General features: G+C 40.3%; 1 protein-coding gene across 1 annotated transcript; it reads left to right on the forward strand.

Moving 5' to 3' along the window:
• Positions 1-101: 101 nt before the first annotated feature.
• pdcl (phosducin-like) lies at positions 102-21385 on the forward strand. Its single transcript, XM_061747560.1, has 15 exons — positions 102-331; positions 441-524; positions 3128-3244; positions 7197-7337; positions 7497-7640; positions 7723-7904; positions 8579-8662; positions 8821-9067; positions 10037-10323; positions 11394-11541; positions 11991-12324; positions 13275-13384; positions 16234-16416; positions 18159-18340; positions 19257-21385. The coding sequence occupies exons 1-15, from the start codon at positions 325-327 to the stop codon at positions 19821-19823; spliced, it is 2817 nt and encodes a 938-aa protein (XP_061603544.1). The 5' UTR covers positions 102-324; the 3' UTR covers positions 19824-21385.
• Positions 21386-21598: the final 213 nt, after the last annotated feature.

Below are 21598 nucleotides of genomic sequence, written 5' to 3' on the forward strand. Positions count from 1 at the left end.
TTTGTTGTAGTTTCCACTGCATCCGACTGAGAGCTGTTTCCAATGACCGCTATTTATTGAGTGGTGCAGCGAAGTGTTTCCCTCATGTCATTGTTTGTGAGTGCAGGCAGGGGGAGATGTCGCGCACGCCAAGAAAGGGCCGGGAGCGCCATCTCTCTCTCTATCGCTCTCCCCCTCTCTCTCCCGGCAGGTGAAAGCTCTCCACGGCGTGCTTGTTCTCCCACACGACGGTGCTAACCTGCCGATTTACGACCTCTCGCTCGGATTTCGAAGCTGTGCTGTTTGTTTGCCGCTCTTGGAATGACACCGCGCTGAGTTGCTGTGATGAGCTGTAAGTGAGAAAAGACGAATTGAAAAACTAGATTTCCTCTTGTGTAATCCAAGCCTGTCTCTCTCTCTCTCTCTCTCTCTCTCTCTCGTTCTTCCTCCCCGGCGAGTAGCCTCTTTCCTCGGATACTTCTGCGCTCTTCTGCTGCTGCTGCGGGAACCTGCGTGCCACGGGGATGAGGTGACATCCGGCACCGGTAGGTGAAAGTTTACCCGGTCAATTTGCACTTTTGCAATATCACTCGAGACTTTTACCGCAGTGGAACGAATGTGGACATTAAACATGCCCGTTAAGACACACCCCAGCAAGTCCTTTTCATGGGGAGAACATGCAAACTCCACACAGGAAGCCAGGGCCCGTATTTGTACCCACGACCTCAGAACTGTGAAGCAGATTTGCTAACCAGTCTCCACCTTTCCGCCCCACTTAATATTAATACATAAAAACAATGAAACACTTCTTCAGAATTAATTGGATCCAATTTTTAGGTTGACATTTTAAGTATGCTGGAATCTTCCGATTTTTGACTTTTTTTTGCCGTCGGAAACAGTGGAAATAGAAATATTTGAAAAACCTGTTCTACAGTCAAACTGTTGCAATTTAAAAGAAGCCTTTATCAAGTGTAAAAAAAAATATATTTCGAACAATCATGCAATTGTAATAAGACATTAACCACAGTTAATATTAAGACTTAAACCAACAAAGGATGCTACGTCACACTATCTGCTGAATCGAGCTTTTGTTAATGATGAATTTGAGTGCAGACCTTCGGTAAGACTGTCCCTGACTTTGCACGAACGCCTGCTCTAGAAGTTCGATATTTTCATCAGTGGTGGTTCCAATATCAATTGGCAATGGAATGATCTGCTTACAAAAACTGCAATGCAATGCCTCAACTGTCATATACTGACATATACTTCACCTTTGTCCGAATGATACCTCAAATGAAATAGCATTATTAAATTACGTGTTATTAAATTAAATTACAAGGTTATGAATGATTTGTAAAATCTTATTGAGGAGTGCATGTTTAATCTGCATCTGTCTGCAGTCCAGATGAGCCCTCTCTGGAAAGGACAAGTTGCTGTATAAAAAATTTTCTTGTCACCAAACAGACTTTTCCAGCAAAACCTGCATGTCTGACCAGTTTAACACACACACACACACACGCACACAATATAGGATGGGTGTTAGCAGCTTTCACACACGTGAACAAACAGTTTCGCCTTTGTCTCATCCCATCCCACCGTAATCTTTACACAAGATAAAACAGTCGTACATTTTGTGCCTTTCCCTGTATGACGACATCTTACGTTCTCTTCCGCCTCTGATCTTTTTTTTCCCCACCGGTTCTCACGGTACACTCATCAGTAAGATGACTCTGGTCGCCTTTAGAGCGCGTGGGCCAAGTGCACATAGCAGGCAGATGAGGTCTGCTAAGTGTCTTTGGGAAGGATGGGGGCCGAGAGGGGCATGCTGCAGCACGTTTGGAGACGAACCTCCTTGCACTTTTCCCCCCACTGAGTCTGCACTGTACAAGCAGTGGGTCACATTTGAAAGCAATTAGGAATAATTTAGCAGGATTCGTCTGGTCGGTTTATTCCACCTGTCTAGTCGTGTCTCAACCACACACTTTCACATAGACACTCTCATACGTACTTCTTTTGTTTGTATAGTAACACAGACCTCACACTTTTTTTTTTTTTTTTTTGTGTGTACCCTACAGGGATCTGACTCAAAGGTTTATGTATCTGTAAAGATAAACACACTACACACAGTGTATTTTATTTCTGGCTCTGTGCGTCAGGTTCTCCCTGAGTTTATTTTACATCTTGTCATCTAATTATCGGAGGGATTGAGTCATTACATTGGCACCAAAATCCCACCGTTTATAACTGCTAAACGACATTTACAGGTTGTTGACTGGCTTTTCGATGGTGCAGTTGTACCAATTGAAGTAGCCCACCCTGTCACTACAGTGTCAACACAATGTCAAAATCCTACATTTGTAGGTTATTTTAGTTTAGTACGTAACACATACAGTTAAACTCAAAATTTTTTTTTTTTTTTAATGTTTTGAGCTGGAAATGACATAATTGGCACAAGACTGTAAGAAGTTGTCTGAAGAGATTTTGATTTAAAAATATTGCCTATTTTTTTAAATGAAAAAAATATATATACACGATTTTATCAGATATTTCTGAGTAAACTTGATCTTTTGCACCATTTTAAAAGATTATTTTAAGTTCTACCTTGATTTAGAGCATTAAAATTAACTATAAAGTTTTTTAAAAATGCACATGCTGTATGGATAATGATCATGAGTAATTTTGGACATGGAACTATGCCTCATTATTACAATTTTCGAGAAAAAAAAAATCTTAACACATTTTAAGATTTATTATTTTTTTAATCTTAAAACATCAATTCATTACAACTCAAAATCTGGCCAGGATATGTCATTTTGGCCACAACTGTACATTTCTAATTTCTCATTGTAAGTTTAGAAGATCTCTAAAGAATGAGAGACTTTGTTTTTCCATCCAAATCCCAAAAGGAAGTGGATTCAATATGGCACTACGTCATGTATTTTGCAGGTGTTTTCTACAACTTGTACTATAAGGTCCCTACAGTGGTGGCTGTTAATGACTTCTACAGCCATTAATACGTTTTTGTGTGTCAACCACATGCAGGGAGAAGCAGCTGTAAAAACAAAACAAAAAAAAAAAAGAAAGAAAAGAAAAAGATGCTTGGGTTTAAGTAGGTGACAGTGACACTTGTTGACACTTGTCTCCGCAGTAAACCCGTGCTGCTACTTGCCCTGTCAGCACTGGGGTGTGTGCGTAAGATACGCAGACGACCACTACGAGTGTGACTGCACCCGCACCGGCTACCATGGGGAGAACTGCACCGTCCGTGAGTCCACTCATCCCTCGCCTCACATCCGTGACATCCCTTCATATCCTCTTTGGGAGAGAGAGAGGAATTTGAACTATCCCAGATGGAGAGGGTGAAAGGGGCCCCCTTATTGCTTGTAAATGAGAAAATAAGAGAATGTAGTCCGCCTTACAGTGTTCCACCTTAATAGTCTAGACCTAACCTTTATAGAACCAAGGCACATGTTTTACATTGAAAAATCTCACGGCACAGCACCAAACAAACATGTCACCAAAAGTATATGGACTCAAATAATGATGATCTGGTTTCACTTTACTCACTCTGTGTGAAATCTGGGCCTGTTTCGTTCAACGCAGAGCTATCTTTCTGTTGTATGAATGGGAGCAGGTAAATACAAAGGTTAATTGTACCTTCTGCCATCTAGTGGAAGAGCATTTAGTTGTTTTGCCTGTCACTATACATCACTGGCATAGATAGATAGATAAACAAAGATTCAGTACTTATAAATAAATGGGATTATGATAATGATTTTCAGATCAATTACGAGAAATTGGATCATTTCTCAAAGCACAACTGATTATCCTTCAAGGCACACTAATTAGCCATGAGAGATGTTTTGAAGAATTGTGTGAATCGCCAAACTATAAAATAAAATAAGAAACCTGACCACCTCAGGGGTGGGCTGGCTTTTGTGCTCAATGGCCACATGTAATTTATAAAGTAGATTTGTAGATAAGGTTTATTATTAACAATAAATAAATTCATTCTTTAGTAAAATAATAAAATGTACAGTATATGGATTGCTTTTTGTTCAATCTATTTTATTGTATTTACAATAAATACATTAATCAATTATTTAATGAGATAAATTCATGAAAAATGAATACAAAATCATTTACATTTTACTGAACCAATTATAGGGAAAAGGGCTAAAGTGATACAACAAATATTACAGGATCATTGAAATTCTTGGTTGGCTACATTACAGAACGGAGCGGGCCACATGCGGTGCGTGAGCCATACTTTGCCCACCTCTGGTCTAGTCCCAAATATGTGAAGGGAGCACGGTAGCAGCCTCCAGCTCTGCCGCTCGGCTTCACACAAACAAGGAGACCTCACACATCACGCTGTTCTGTTAAAGCGCGGTACACACATACCGACAATTGGGCCAAATTTGAGCTTTTGATGCACGAGTGATCAGTTCGGGCTGGCAGGGACCGCAAATAGGGCCAGTTGAAGTCTGGGTCCCGTTCCGTCTCTGGTCCAGCACCTTTTCAAAGACTTTTGAGTTAAGGTAAAATATACAAATACAATATATACAGGGCTTGACATTAACACCCACCATCCTGCCAAATGTGGGTAAATTTCCGCAGTGCCTGGCAGCACCGTCACTCCCACGAGCCACTTTGGCAGCTTGCATTTCCATCCATCCATCCAGCCATTATCTTTTACTGCTTATCCTCACTAGGGTTGTGGGCTGCTGGAGCCTATCCCAGCTATCGGCAAAAAATGATTCTGTCCACTTCTTTCAGTTGTACATCTTAAATATGTATACATTATTGCACACTGTCCAGGAGTATTTTCCTCGCAAACAGTGGGGAATTGTTATGTAAGTGAATAGTGAAAGGTATGAAAGTCAGCAAAGCTACTAAGTTTGTTGCTGCAAGATTATGGTGTGCTATTATCCTGCGGTGTGGGGTGAGTTAAGATTGTGAGTGGAGATATGGTTATGTGTGTTGTGGTGTGCTGTATTGGTCATCTCAAGTACACCACACACTGTAAAAGCAGTAAGGACACACTGCGATTTTCTTTCATCATTAGGTGGTGTCTCACATTTTAAAAATCGATTTAGACGCTTAAAGTTTTTGTGTTTACCCCGCTTAATGCAATCCCGTTTGTCAATGACACTAAACCGTTTCTGTAATTGTGAAGTGAAAGAAAATGTCAGGACTGCAATAAAGAAAAGTCAAACAGTCATTAAACTGACTCGTGAATGTTTGTGTTCTCGTTCTCTAGTCAGAGATGACCTAAAGCAGGGGTGGCCAACTAGTCAGAGACTAAGAGCCACTTTTTTTCCTGTGTTACTGCAAAGAGCCACATACACGGGTACACATGAACATCATCTTTTAATCATGTATGCACGCATACACAGACCTCTGCTCAGCCAGATCTAATGACAATAACCACACCAACATGATAATATCAGTAATTTTCAACAGTTAACATTGTGTCTCACACACACAAACTCTCAGTTCAAGCAAGTCCACAAACAATAAAAGAATAATTTTCAATAACATCTTTCTCTTACTATGCTGCTTAGTGAGACTTCTGGCATTCCTTATCTTGAACAATCCTCTTCAAATCTGGCTTGTATTCTGTTGTTGCCACTCTAAGCAATTCTTTCAAATGAGTGTCAGTCAGAAGAGATCGATGCTTTGATTTCACATGTTTCAGGGTAGAAAACACAGACTCGCAGACGTACGTTGACCCAAACATGGACAGTATCTTAAGCGCAGCTCGTTTGATGTTGGGGTATTTTTCAATTGGCACACTTTTCCAGAACTCAACGGTCCCTTCCCTTAAAACAGTTTTCAGTTGATCCTCCTCACAAAGGTCGATCATCTCCAACTCAGCCGCAGCCTCATCTGTGACGAGCGGGGCTTTCAAACAGTCTGGCTTCCAAGCCAGCTGATATGATGCAAGCGTTACGGTCTCTGAGTGTTTTGTAATTTTTTTGAAAAACTGCACCTGCTTTTCAAAGCGACCAACTTGTTCTTGCGAAGTTCAGTCCCTTTTGGAAATTCCTGTTCGATGTTAGGGTGGAGTGAGCTGAAGATTTGAAGCTTTGAAATGCGCTAATGCTGCGTGACATATAAGGCAGATCGGCTTGCCATTACGTTTAACAAAAAAATATAAACTCTCCCACTCTGGCAAAAACGTCCTGTGTTCTTCTTCATATTTTCGTTTGGATGTGCTTTTTTTCCCTGCCATTTCAAGAGGTAACTTGTCGGAAATTGTTTACAACACAAATGATGTCACACCAAAGATTCTCTCGTCGCTCGTTTGACGTCACTCAAACAGGCTTACATGGTCAGTGTGCCATCTAGCTGTAGGGGAGTGAATGACAGCGCCAGCCAAGAATTTTTGACGCATGTCATGTTACAGCTCCTGAAGAGCCGCATGAAACTAGTTAAAGAGCCGCATGAGGCTCGCGAGCCGCGGGTTGGCCACCCCTGACCTAAAGCTTAACCAGCCTCACTTGACAATCATTAGCGGCAGGTTAATGTTTGCTTGTTTGCAAATGGCACTAATTGATTCTCACCACCATGCTCCGCCCGCAGGCCCCCACACAACGACAAAGAATAGAATTTTCCACAATTTAGTTCCACCCATCTGTCTAGTTTACATAGTCCAAATTTTGCAGCAATAGCAAAAAATATCTCTAGGGGAAATCAATCTTTGAAAGACCTAAAAATGACCCTAAAATATTTGCTTCATACCAAAATGGCAGGCTTCCTGTGTATGTTCTTGATTGGGTTCTTGAGACTTTTTGTGTGTGTCTAGACATTCATATCAAATGTTATTTGGGGGCTGAATTAAAACACCAACAACCAAAAGAGTGCTATCGAGGCAATTTATGTGGATCCCACCTGCGAGCACTAAGAAAATCAACGTTCTATAGATGACTGTTTGAATCTGATAGATTTTAATTACTACTCTGAATTAAATGCCAAATACATATCATAAAGAAAGTGAGACAAAATCGGCATTAACAGGATTTTGAGACAAATTTATTTATACACATTTATTTTGCAATTGAATTATTACTTGATGTTAAATACGATATACACATTAAAGAAAAGTAATCGCAGCATTTAATAATGCCATCCATCTACAGGACCTAGCAGGGCACTGGCTGCCCCTCATAGCGAGTGTTCACTTTTGCTAACCCCTTGTTGTCCTCACACAGCGGAGCTCTGGACTCGGGTGCATGGCCTCCTGAAACCCGGGCCGGACACAGTGCAGTACATTCTCACCCACTTCCACTGGCTCTGGGACGTCGTCAACAACACCTTCCTGAGGGACGTTCTGATGCGACTTGTCCTGACAGGTCCCGAGCCCCTCCAGAACAGAAATTTCATTTAAATGCTTCGACACATTTCAAACATACAGTATTGTTTTGCTTCTGTGTGTGTGTGTGTGTGTGTGTGTGTGTGTGTGTGTGTGTGTGTGTGTGTGTGTGTGCCTGTGTGTGTGCCTGTGTGAGCAGTGCGGTCCAGCTTAATCCCCAGCCCTCCAACCTACAACTCAAAATATGGTTACCTCAGCTGGGAGTCTTACTACAATCTAAGCTACTACACTCGAATTCTTCCACCAGTGCCTGAAGACTGTCCTACACCTCTGGGTGTCAAAGGTTACCTTAATACATGGAGGAACATCAGTGTTTGTTGTTATTAATAAGACAGCAAAAAGTTGTGACGGTCTGTATTTATTAGGCAAAGCTGGGCTGCCCGACCCTGAGCTGCTAGTGGAGAAGCTGCTGAAGCGAAGGAAGTTCAGGGCCGACCCACAGGGTTCCAACCTCATGTTTGCCTTCTTCGCGCAGCACTTTACCCACCAGTTCTTCAAGACCTACAACCGCATGGGCCTGGGCTTCACAAAGGCCCTATCGCACGGGGTCAGTTCATGCGAGTCCATTTAACACGCTCATATGTTGTGTTTTTTCTTAACTCCAGTACAAAGTGCTCGCTAAGAAAATGAAAATGGGATTGTCATAGTGTATAATATAAACATGTAAAAGAATATGTACAAATTTGTGGAGCATATTGTCAGTTAAGTAGAAGATGGTTAAATGTTAATTGAAACAGTGCCAAGAAGGGACCCTTTGGGAACGCCATAATTAACAGACTCTGGAACATATAAGTACTTCTGCTATGTAGATCCATGGTTCTAAACTGTTTTCACCCTGGGACAACTTCTCGTGAAACTTTGATTTTTTTCAGTTATAATATCAGTTTTTCGTCATATTGCAACTACCTTCTCGTGATACAGCTTTTTGTCTCGTGATATCACAACTTTATTCTTGTAAAACTAGTAGTTTTTGGTCATATTCCAACTTTTTCTTAATATTCCAATGTTTTTCATTATTCTTGTACTATTTCAACATGATCATATCACAACTTCTTTCTAAAAAAAAAAAAAAAAAAAAAAAAAGCAGCATCCTTGCAACATTTTTCGTACTGCAATTTTTCATTCTGAATTAGTACTTTTTCCTTTATACCTTGCCTTTTATTTTTAGAAATGTGATTATTTAAAATTAGACAGAGTATTATTCTGATATTTTTTGTACAGGTGGACGCGGGGCACGTTTACGGAGATAACCTGGAGCGGCAACTTAAGCTTCGACTGTTAAAAGACGGGAAACTTAAGTATCAGGTGGAGTAAAGCCCTCGTACATTAATTATAAATTGACTAATTTATGGCTTATTTTAGCTGCTACCAGCTAGTTAGCATGCTTTTGGTGCTAAATGTTTGTAATATCAAAATACATGTTAAGTGTTAGGACCTTGTTGTGCTGTTGTTTTCCCCATTAGTTGATTGATGGAGAGATGTACCCTCCCTCTGTAGCTGAAGCCCCCGTCAAGATGAGCTACCACCAGGGCGTGGCCCCCGAGGATCAGTTCGCTATCGGCCAGGAAGTGTTCGGACTCCTGCCCGGCTTGGGATTGTATGCCACGCTGTGGTTGAGGGAGCACAACCGTGTGTGCGACCTCCTAAAAGCCGAGCATCCCAGCTGGGATGACGAGCAGCTGTTCCAGACCACGCGACTCATCATCATTGGTGAGCAATTTAACGTTTATTTTAATTTTATATTTGATTAAACTAAAATGTAAGTTGTCTGCCAGGGACAGAAATGTAATTTTAAAAAATTAATTAATTAATTTATTTATTTATTTTCATGGTGGTATCTCACATTTGTCCATCTACAGTATTTGCTGTAGGCGGGGTTCATATGGCTCAATCATGACAGCATATTTATATTGTATATAACTAGTGGCTGACAGCAAAACATTGTATACCCAATTGCGCATTAATGTTGCAATCTAATTATTGCTCTATACTAATTATAAACCACACAATGGAAATATATACCACTTTATTTAGATATATTAGAGGTGCAACAATTAATTGATTATTGGACAATTTAATTAATCGACAACTATTTTGATCCTTAATTAATCGTTTAGAGACGTTTAACTTGTCCAGCCTCTCAACAGTGAATATTCTGTAAAGGTTAAAATGTAGTCCACCATAAACGCAGACTGATTCTCTTTGTGTTTCATCAAAACAAGACATTTGCAAACATCTGCTATTACTTTTGAAAACAATCAAGATCTTTGCCCATTTTCTGACAAGCCAGTAACTGATTCATAATCAATTCATGTGCATTTTTCAGCACTTTCAATTTGAAATAATGTCTTGTTTTTGAATCAAGGAATGGAAATTAAAAGTTTTGTATCCGATTCGTCGAAAAAATAATTGACAGATTAATTGAATTGATTATTAAAATAATCATTAGTTGAAGCCGGCCGGGCAGCACAGTGGCCCAAAAAAAATGAATTTTTTTCATTCAAGGCAAAAGGGGATGTGCTTGAGTACCACGTGTGTTCTATGTGTGCAAGTGCCTGCAATGTACTGTATATACTTTGTGAATTTTGCAATTGGATCACTGCTCTGTATTAAATGTAAAACACCAACATTTGACGCCCCCTTTCATAGGGTTTTCATTGCACTTCTTGCCCTCCCTAGGTGAGACCATCCGAATAGTGATCGAAGAATACGTGCAGCACCTCAGCGGCTACCTGCTGCAGTTAAAGTTCGACCCCACCCTCCTCTTCCATGCCCAGTTCCAGTATGGGAACCGCATCGCCCTGGAGTTCAGCCAGCTCTACCACTGGCACTCCTTGATGCCCGACAGCTTCCGTATTAACGGGGATGAGCTCTCCTACCCCCAGTTCCTCTTCAACATGTCCGTGCTCACACGTTACGGCGTGGACAAGCTGGTGGACGCCTTTTCCCGGCAAGTGGCTGGCCAGGTAACGAGCGCTCAGACAGTAGGGTAATCCAGTCGGATGAAATAGTCGAATACCAGAGTGAATCTTTAGTGGCAATCACACTCGGTCTTCCAGTATTCTTGGTTCAGTATTCCTTGACAGTTTGTGATCGGGCATGACTTGACGCTTCGTTTTAACAGTTACACTATGTTTGCGTCACTGCGATTGGCAGGTGACCAGTCTAGAGTGAACCTCGCCTTTCGCCCAAAGTCTGGCATGACGCAATCATCTTGAGAAAAAGCGGTAACAGAAACAGATTTAGTAGATGCAATTCCCTCTGATTTAAGGGGGACATACAGTAATCCCCCGCTTATTCGTGATTGGCTATTTGCAACTTTACCTATTCTCGGTTTCTGAGCTCTTTCTTTAATACTCTAACATGTTCCAAAATGGCGCCAAAGCCTTGTCTAAATAGGAATCGGTTTCAAAGAAGTATGTCAAAGGGATACATCTCCACTGAGAGACAAGCTTTGTATGTAGGGGAGGAGCTACGTTTCGCCTGGGTTGTTACGGATTCTATTTGCCGTACGCATATTAAGCATTTGGGTTTTTTTTCGTTTTTTTTTAAAAAGGTAATGTTGTAAAATGAGTTTGAAATTATATTTAAGTGTTTTGGGACCATAGTTTGTGGTATATTCACCGTATAAATCATTAATTTAGGCAATTATGAACATTTTAAGAGCAGCAACAATTACTCGCATATTTTTCAATATTTGCTGTATTATGCATTATTTCCACAATTAAAAACAGTCCATATGTGTTTTAATAGGAATCTAATATGATCTAGAATTGCTGCAGAGGTATTTTTTTTTCTAACGTTCCAAGGGGGTACTATTGAGTAAATAAAGTATAAATAAATAAAAAAGTAAATGAAAGTATAAACAAAGTATAGGGGATGATGTCAGAGAAATTAAGTGCTTTGATGCCGTGCCGTCACATTATAATTTTCCCTGAATGATAATAACTAGATAATGTCAGTTCCCTCAGAAATTGCATGTGAAAGCTGACAAAGTCTATGGTGGTCACATGGGTCCCATTTGTTTTTCCCTCAGATCGGCGGGGGCCACAACATCAACCCTGTGGTGACGCCTGTAGCCGTGAGGACCATCAGGGAGTCGCGGCAGCTGCGCATGCAGCCCTTCAACGAGTACAGGAAACGCTTCAACCTCAAGCCATACACGTCCTTCAGAGAGTTCACAGGTGAGCTAAAGAAAGTGAGCGGCCGCCGAAAAGCATGTGATTGATACATTTGACAAGACAGTGAGACAAGCTGAAAATACATGCTCGGGATAAAGCCCCAGAAGTGGCTCAACCCTTGCTGTTAATTATTGTCAGTGTGTGTCGTGATGTGAATTGGTGTACAGAGGAATAACAGTTAGGCGTTAGCGCTTGTTTCAACTTATTTTCACGACTCAAAACAACTCTGGATTTGACTTTGGGGTCTGTTTATTTTATTATTTAATTGCGTTTTGCAACAATATGCTGCCTCTGCAAGCAGAAGATTTTTCAACTATCCAAACCGGCCCCCTCAAAAAAACGTGAGGGGCAACTTCACATTGTAAATCCATTTGTCTACGGTAGCAAAACCATGGCTAGGATAGTACTGACTGAAAATGTGATTCTATCTTTTGATGACTTTTATTTGGCAGACAACGAGGAGATAGCGCTCACTCTTGAGGAGTTCTACGGCGACATTGATGCTCTTGAATTTTACCCCGGCATGCTGCTGGAAAGTCCCCGGCCGGGGTCCATATTCGGAGAGAGCATGGTGGAGATGGGCGCGCCGTTCTCCCTCAAAGGCCTCCTGGGTAACCCCATCTGCTCCCCCGAGTACTGGAAGCCCAGCACTTTCGGGGGCCGTGTGGGCTTTGACATCGTCAACTCTGCTACGCTGAAGAACCTGGTGTGTCTCAATTCCAGGACTTGCCGTTACGTGGCGTTCCGAGTGCCGCCAGAGGAGCGAAGCGTTAGGACGGATGAGCTGTGACATGTTTTAACGGCATTTTACAGTCCCCTATAGTGCAAATGTGCTTTAAACTAAATGAGCCGTTCCTCATGAGGCAACGCAGCGTGTTTGAACACAGGATCCGCAGTTCACCACGACACAGCCGTGTTATTTTTTGCAGCCTCGCACTTGGAACTTAAGCCAGGAAATCAACACAGTGTTTGGCTGCAAACGTGGGTCTCGCAGTCCTCGGATGAAAGTCTGTCTTATAGAGTTTCAAAAAGAAAAACTTCGAGACAAGCTGTGGTTAAAAGTGCGTTCATTAAAATTGGAGGAGATCAAAGTCTTTGTTTTGCTTCTTTTCATTTTCCTCCACCTTTTGCGGCCTCCTTTGCCACAGTCACCTTCCGCCCTCCATTCGCTGCCAGTCTTGTTTCTTTTGGCGAGAGACGGAAAACTGAGAGCGACTATGAAACAGGAGAACTTAATCACAGGATGTAAAATGTTGATTTAAAAAAAAAAAAAGTGTTTCTCACAGCACATATGATTTTGATAACATAAGCTGCATTGTAGATACCGCAAGTGAACTTGGTTAAATGCTTATCTGTATGATTATTTTAGCCTGTCCGAAGTGGCCTTCCTTTTCATGTTATTGTTATAAGAGCAGCACAAGCACCGCGGGTCCACGGTTACGACGATACCGAAATACATTTTGAGGTTAATGATGGCACGCGATAAACTCGTTTTGCTGTTTTTCGTACAAATATTTGCTGTAACATGTTGATATTACTGTATTATTATTATTATTATTACATGTTATTCAAGCAGGCTGCAGGATTGTAGCGGTGGTGTTTGCACATCTGCAAATTCCTTCCTGTGTGGCATTTGCAAGTTGTCCCTGTTGTGGGGTTTCTCTGGGTGCTTTGGCTTCCTCAGACGTACAAAACACCCACCTTAGGTTCATTGAAGACTCTTATTTTGTCCTTAGTGTGAATGGTTGTTCATCTGTACTATGTGCCCTGCTGTCGGTTGGCAATCAGTCCTGTGTGTACCCAGCGTCTCGCTCAAAATCACCTGGGATCGGCTCCCTAACTACAAGTGAGACAATAACATGTTTTTAAATTTGACCTAAAATGAGATCAGACAATGAAACAAATAATACCAAATTAAAATTAAAAGCTACATTTTGAATGAAAATATTTATTTTTGTGTTTAACGGTCTGCTCAAAATATTTGAGCATTATCATAAAATAGTTTTTAAAAAATGAATGGAATATTTCAGTGCAGACCTTAATTGAAATTCATTTTTTTGCACAACACTAAGCAATTGAATCATCTTGTTGAATAAGTAAGAAATTGAACTGGCTAATATGCTCTCTCTCAAGAATTAACATTATAGATATCTGTAAAGTAATTGTGACTAGGCAAAATGACAGCTATGTAATTAAAATTTGCCTACTCAAAATTTAATTACAGATATCGGCCTAGGGCAAATTACATTTTTGGCATTCATGTGCATGGGATTCGTCATTACAGAGCTCATGCCCGGTTAAATGGACGCCGGAGTATGGCACAGGTGCGTGTCACTGCAACAGCGGATTTTCTGTGAAAATCATGAACGCATCACGTACGGTGACAGATTGAGGTTTATGGGAGTTAGCAATAGCATCCTAGCCGGAGTAGCATCACTGACGCTCGGCGGCACATTTAGCACTACTGCAACGAATTGGTCGTAAAACGAGGTAAGAGTCGGTTGTGTGCACATTTCCCCCACATTTTATTGTATTTTAAATGGGTGAGACTCGAGATAATATTCATTAAGCTATTTTAATGTAAAGTGAGCTCGTGGCTAAAGCTAACCTAGTTCACATTACGTTGTTTAGCCCTTGAGTAAATTGTCCTTCTTAATAAACGACATAATTGGATTAGTTTCTCTCCCGGGGAACTCTTGCTACCATGTTAAAATGTATATTTAACGTCGTCAAGTTGACCGTTAATAAACATTTAAATACCATCTTGGTGACCATTTCATATGGACTGATTTCTCCACTATCAGTACCACTAAAAACATAAATCAATTGAAAAATAAATTACCTTGAAACTCAAAATAATGAAGAAAAACAAAAGAACAACTGAGCAGTACATATGGTATTTACATGCTCTAGTTAAGTTTGCGTGCGCCATCTGTGGTTTAGTTTAAAATGCTAAACCTGAATTATAAATCTGCATTATAGTCTGGATGCCCTAATTTCACATAATCTCTTTCTTTCTTTCTGGCAGATTAGATAAATTTTATTCTCATTATTATACTCACTGAGCAATTCTGAATTAAGTTGTGTGTGGGTGTATTTTGTTTTAGATGTTTTTTTTCTGACACAGCTGTCATGTTCATACAAAACAACAGTCAAGTGAATAAGATGGTTGTTGATGCGCATACATTAATATTGTATTTATAGAGTGATAAGGCCTTATTAAAAATAGTGAAAGGATGTCATTAAACTGCAGATGTCCTCATAAAATTATATTAGTTTCGTAAAATAACTTCTGCTCGTTTTTAAGATTTTAGTAACATTCATTTGCAGCTTTATTCTAACAAACTTAGAACTGAATTGCCGTTTAAAAAAATTACAAATTATTGTACAGTACTATTACAATCTAATTTTTCTAAAATTCCAATTTTATTCTCTTAAAATAACTTCCGTTGGGTAAGATTCTCATTTTATTCTTGTAAAAGTCCAACTGTATGCCAACAAAACTATGATTTATTTTTTTCTCTTGAAATGAAAATTTTATTCTAGTAAATTAAAATCTTGTAAAAAGTACACCTTTATCGTTCATTTATTGCGAAATACATTTCATACACCCAAAATTGAAAGGTGTATTATTTTTATTTTCTGTTCATATTAAGATTTTTTTCCTTCATAAAAATTATAACTTGTATTCTTGTGAATGTGCTACTTGTAAAGTTTAGATTTTATTGCCATAAATTAACAACTCTTTATTCTCTTAAAATAACGTTTTTTTCCCCCATGCAATATTATAACTTTATTAACCAACAATAACTAACAACAATGTTCTATTCCTGTAAAGTAATAACTTCATCCATCCATCCATCCATTTTCAACACCGCTTATCCTGGTTTGGGTCGCGGGACGCTGGAGCCTATCCCAGCTGACTTCGGGCGAAAGGCGGACTAAACCCTGAACTGGTCGCCAGTCAGTCGCAGGGCACATATAGACACGGACAACCATTAACACTCACAATCACACCGTCACTGAGTGGGAACTGAACCCACGCTGCCTGCACCAAAGTCAGGCGAGTGTACCACTACACCATCAGTGACTTAAAGTAATAACTTTTTCCTGGTAATATTGCAATGTTATTCTTGTAAAAATACAACTTTGTTCCTATAAAATAAAATCATAAGAGTTCATTTAAATATTATTGTTAATCTCTTAAAAATGACAACTATTTCTAATGAAATTGAGTCATAATTTTATTTATACATTATTGCAAAACGGCGGCATGGTGGCATGCATGGGATGTTAATTGACAACTCTAAATTGCCCATAGGTGTGAATGTGAGTGTGAGTGGTTGTTTGTTTCTATGTGCCCTGTGATTGGCTGGCAACCACTTCAGGGCGTACCCCGCTTCTTTCCCGAATATGGCTGGGATAGGCTTCAGCATACCCCCAACCCCAGTGAGGATAAACGGTATGGAAAATGGATGGATTATTCCAAATATTTATTTTCCTATTGTTTTCCTAAAATTACTGTTTTATTAATTGTAACATAACTTTATTTAAGCTTTCACTCAAGTAAAAATGAAGGCATTTTTTTCTAGTAATGATGTGACTTTATTATATAATATTTATTCTTAATTCTAGGAAATATTTCAGCTAAGACACCATATCATAACTGTTCGCCCTGGTAGCCAATCACGTGAGGTGTTGCCATGACGACGCTGGACGACAAGCTCCTCGGGGAGAAGCTGCAGTACTACTACAGCAGCAGCGAGGACGAAGGCAGCGATAACGAGGACGACGAGGGGGAGGCCAAAACCATAAGAGATGGCGCCGCCAATGAGCCTGAGCTTGACTACAGCGCTGACGGCAGCGCGGTCAACACTGGTAGCTCCTCCGAACACACTCCGATACCGTTAAACCCCACTATTCGCAAGAGACCGAGCCCTGCCGCTAATAGCAAAGATCTTCGAGTGATTGACAAACCCTCAAGGGTTTTGGAATTGTCTATAGATGCCACAAGGTGGCGGTAAAGCACTTAAACTAGACGATCATAAAGCACTAACGCCATACATCTCGCATGTACACAATTATAAACCGATGTTACATAAACGACTGTAATCAGTATTGCAATTAGATAGCTGGGATAGGCTCCAGCATGCCCGCGACCCAAGTGAGGATAAGCGGCATGGAAAATGGATGGGTAAATATCAACGACTTCCTTTCCATAGAACTTGCTCCATAGGTACATTGGTAAAGGTAAAAGACGAATCAACAGTCTTCCATCCATCCATTTTCTGAGCCGCTTCTCCTCACTAGGGTCGCGGGCGTGCTGGAGCCTATCCCAGCTGTCATCGGGCAGGAGGCGGGGTACACCCTGAACTGGTTGCCAGCCAATCGCAGGGCACATAGGAACAAACAACCATTCACACTCACAGTCATGCCTACGGGCAATTTAGAGTCTCCAATTCATGCATGTTTTTGGGATGTGGGAGGAAACCGGAGTACCCGGAGAAAACCCACGCAGGCACGGGGAGAACATGCAAACTCCACACAGGCGGGGCCGGGGATTGAACCCGGGTCCTCAGAACTGTGAGGCTGACGCTCTAACCAGTCCGCCACCGTGCCGCCCGAATCAACAGTCTTTTTTTCTACAATCAATACAATACAATCAAAATGTAGCACAGCAGTAAAGGTACTTATTTCTCAGGAAATGAGTAGCTACTTCTCTGCTCTTCTCCGCTTTGTGAAGTAACGTCAGAGCCTGGGTTGGGAAAGTTCATTTTCTACGCGAACTAGTTCAGTTCAATTCACCGTTCCACAAATGAGCTAGTTTAGTTCATAATTCAAAATTTTTGAACTAAGTGCACCATTTCAAAAATGAACTATTTCATAGTTCTTTTTTGTTTTTGACGGGCTATTCCCCTTAAGATACTGTCATTTAGTTTTCCCATTCAGTCCACACTAGTAGCCGGCTGCAGCTTTCACCCTGCAATCTCAAAAACATGATAAAAATCTTGCTTGAATGGTCTTTTTTAAAATTAGGAATTAAAACAAAAACATGTAACCCTGTGTGAGAGGAACAATGGTGAAAGGACTCTGGCTGACTATATTAACAAAATATTTTATTTGATCTATTCTTATATTACAAAACGAAATTCCATATCATGACAGTGTGATCGTACGGAGTTTTAACTAAAGCATTCTGACACAAACAATAATTTTTCTAGTAAACCTCATCAATTTTTACAATCGTGCTGTATTACGAAAGAATCACCAAAGAACACATTCACTCCCATTTACGCAGTATCCCTGAAGGCACCTTGCGTTCTCACGCGGCCGTAGCCGCACTGAATCAGTTGCCAATTACTGCATTGATCCGCCGACATGAAGGCCCGTATATAGTCTACTCAGACGGGTTTCTCCTGGAAGTCGCAAACAAAACCTGGCTGTCTTGAATGAAAATGAACTTTTCATTTGCAAACCATTTTAGCGGCTTTGAAACAGTAACTTTTTAAAACCACGGTATACCTTGAAACAGGGAACCGGCCCATGCCTAGCTGGGAGTTCGCTGTACATATGAAAAGGTACACCGATGTAAAATCGCAGCGGTTATTGTGATCATCCAGGACCAAAAGGCGTGATCAATGACTGGAGGAAGTACAAGCAGCTGGAGGTGGAGCAGAAGCAGGAGCAGAAGAACGAGATGGAGCGCCTGATCAAGAAGCTGTCCATGACGTGCCGCTCTGACCTGGACCTGGAAAAAGACAAGGAGAAGCAGAAGGAGCTGCAGGAGAAAATCAAAGGCAAAGTAAGCCACGTAGCCGAGCAAAAAGTGCAGCGTCATTCTTCATACAATATGTCTCGCCCTTCTTCTTCTGCAGCAGCAGCATTTGTTTAGCCACTAAATGCAACTCTTTTACACAGAGGGCCAGATTCCAAACTATTTCCCTTTTTTCCCCCTGTAAAAAATTTGGACAAAATTTGATCCCCCCCCCCTTAAAATTATGCTTTTTTTTTCCTCCTCTTAAAAATAGCCTTTACAATGTAAGAAGCGGCAGTTATCTTCAAGCCCTTCTCTTAATTGCCCCTCAGTGCTTTGGAGGAGGATTTACAAGGACGGTGTACGTCTGTGTTTTGTAGTTTGAGCAAGTCCTGTAAACACGGCGTGTAGAACAACGCAGTCGTTCAAAACCGCAAAAGACGGGCCGCTCTTCCGCAATGCGGGAGATTTTGTGCAAAGAGCCCATTTTATTCCTGTAAATTAATAACTTCTTTTTTTCGTAATCAAGATTACATTTTGGATTTAAGACTTTTGTCCCTGTAAATGCTGACATTTTTCTAAAAAAAACAAAAACAATAAAACTTCATGCTCTTAACATGGCATTTTGTTCTCATAAATTAACTTTTTTTTCATGTTACAAATAAGGTGCAAAAGTAATTTTCCTTGAGAATAAAATCTTATTAACAGAAAAATATTTAATTGAGAAGAATAAAATGGCCATTTTAGGAGAATAAAGTTATTTATGAAAAGAGGCATAATTTTCATGATAATTGTGACAGAAAAAAAGTTAAGTTCTCATAAATCCAGAAAGAAAAATGTGCTTCCCCCCCAGCCCCCTCCCCCTATTAATGTGCAACTTTTTTTTCCTCTGAAAATTATTCCTAAAATGTTGCAAACATTTTTTATCCACATTTTATTTTTCATGTACATTTCCTGCGCGCAGATGACCATGCAGGAGTACAACATCCTCCAGCAGGAAGAGGACGACGAAGACTTCCTGCAGCACTACCGCACACAGCGCATGGAGGAGATGCGGCGGCAGCTGTGTCGCGGCAAGCGCTTCGAGCGCGTCCAAGAGCTGGCTGGCGGCGAGGACTTCCTGGAGGCGCTGGACGAGGAGGACAAGAACACGCCGGTCGTGATCCACATCTACGAGCCCGACGTGGTGGGCTGCGAGGCCATGAGCGGCAGCCTGGCGTGCCTGGCGCACGAGTACCCGCTGGTCAAGTTCTGCAGCGTGCGCAGCTCGGCCGTCGGCACCAGCGCGCTCTTCCGGGACAGCGCTCTGCCCGCCCTACTCGTCTACAAAGGCGGAGATCTCATCGGCAACTTTGTGCGGCTCACCGACCAGTTGGGCGAGGACTTCTTCGCCGTGGACGTGGAGGCCCTGCTGCAGGAGTATGGCATGCTGCCCGAGAAGGTCCTCGCGGTCACCAAGACCGTCCGCAACGGCGCCATCATTCAGAGCAATCTCAGCGACGACGACGACTCTGACCTCGACATAGACTAGAGCGCTATCTGGCTTATATTCTGCATGGACTCTTTCCATGTCTTTTTTCCCCCCCACACTTTTTTTTTCTTGTAAATATACAATTTTTTTCCCCCCATAAATGTACAACTTTTTTCCTCCTAAAATCACTGTTATAAATAACTTCATAATAACTTTTTCAATATTAAGACTTTTTTTCATAAATACCAAACTTTACCTTTATAAATCTACAAAATACATTTTATTCTGAATAAAGTAGGACTTTTTCTCATAAATGCCAATTTCATACACATAAAATTATTACTATTTTTCCTCATTTTTTATACATTAATAACGATTCTGATACTATCGAGACTTGATAATTACTTTTTTCCACTTAAATTTCCAATTTGAAATGGCAACGTTATTTTCATAAATTAATACCTTTTTTAATATAATTTTGTCCTCATTTGTACCAACTTTCCCCCCTCATAAATTCACAATGTCATGCATGGTAAATACAAATTTAAAACTACTGAAATAAAAAAAAATTCTCGTACGTGAATAACTTTTTTCTGTTGATAGTACCTTTTTATTTTTATTGAGAAATGTGACAATTTCCTTACTTTTTCTCTTGGAAAAATTAAAATATTCAACTTTATTCTGATAAACTTAAAATTTTCTCAAAAATTACATAGTTTTCACGCAAATATATATTTTTTTAACCTCATCAAAATGTGAAACTTTATTCTGTTAAATTATAATAACCATTTTCTTTTAGTCATTATTTGGGAAATATTTTTCCCCCTCAAACATTTGCAACTATTCTCCTAAAAATACATGGGTTAAAGCAATATCAGCGACGACGACTGACCAGCTAATATCCAGGTGACCTGTTGACATTATGCATGGACCCTTAACATTTTCCTTTCTACTCACCAGCAGCAATGACTAAACCACAAAAACATCTACACTGAAAAATCATCATCAATCTATGTTTAAAGGGCCCACATGATGAAAACAGTTCCCAGCTGTCTTAACATGTTAGTGACGTTCTTCAATTAAAAATTCCCCAAGGATCGGCAATAACAGTACACTTAACATCCACTTGTCACACTGTGGTTCAAATCAGTCTTGGTTTTTGTTGTTGTTTGTTTGTTTGGCGGGGGTCTCAGTTCTGCTTTCGTTACCATGACAATCAGGGACAGAGCTAAGGCATGTAACGAAGCGATCGAACACTTGGTGTTGGCAATTTAGTAACTTTGTACCTAAATAAACTTATCTGAGACCTCTAGTGACTATAGAAAATAGAGACTGTGTGTCCAAACTATCAAAAACTCAATTTTCCGTAACACAAAGTGTTTGTGTGATTTTTTTTTTTTTTTTTTTTTTTGCAAGTCTATTTATTTATTTGTGTTTTAAAAAAATCACTTTCCTGCTTTTGCTAGCATCCTAATATTAAATGGCTTTCTCAAATAGCGAGCCTTCAACCCACATGGACCTCAATTAGATTTTTTTCTAACTTTTGTATGTATTGCAATGTTTCAATTATTGTTGGGGGGGTGGAAAAAAAACAAAAAAAAAGCAAATAATGTTGACTCCCATGCTGCTTGTATTTTTATTGACCGGGCCTGTCCAATTTGGTAAAAAATATTTTGTTTGATTGTTTTTATATAAAACATTCTTTTAGCAGGCATGTTTGGAGGGGACCTACAAACTAGAATTCATACAAAAAATCTAAAATCTTATGGTAAGGAATTCTAAGCTTTTTAGCAACACAAAACTATGTTGTTTTGCTGTTATATTTTATTCATATG

This window comes from Phyllopteryx taeniolatus, chromosome 15 (genome assembly GCF_024500385.1).
Source record: "Phyllopteryx taeniolatus isolate TA_2022b chromosome 15, UOR_Ptae_1.2, whole genome shotgun sequence".
Lineage (NCBI taxonomy): Eukaryota > Metazoa > Chordata > Actinopteri > Syngnathiformes > Syngnathidae > Phyllopteryx > Phyllopteryx taeniolatus.

Excerpts from the sequence above, each read along its gene's own strand:
- pdcl (XM_061747560.1), top strand. Across the intron at positions 3,245-7,196 it reads TGGGGAGAACTGCACCGTCC|CGGAGCTCTGGACTCGGGTG; the intron begins GTGAGTCCACTC and ends GTCCTCACACAG. Across the intron at positions 18,341-19,256 it reads AGGAGAAAATCAAAGGCAAA|ATGACCATGCAGGAGTACAA; the intron begins GTAAGCCACGTA and ends TCCTGCGCGCAG.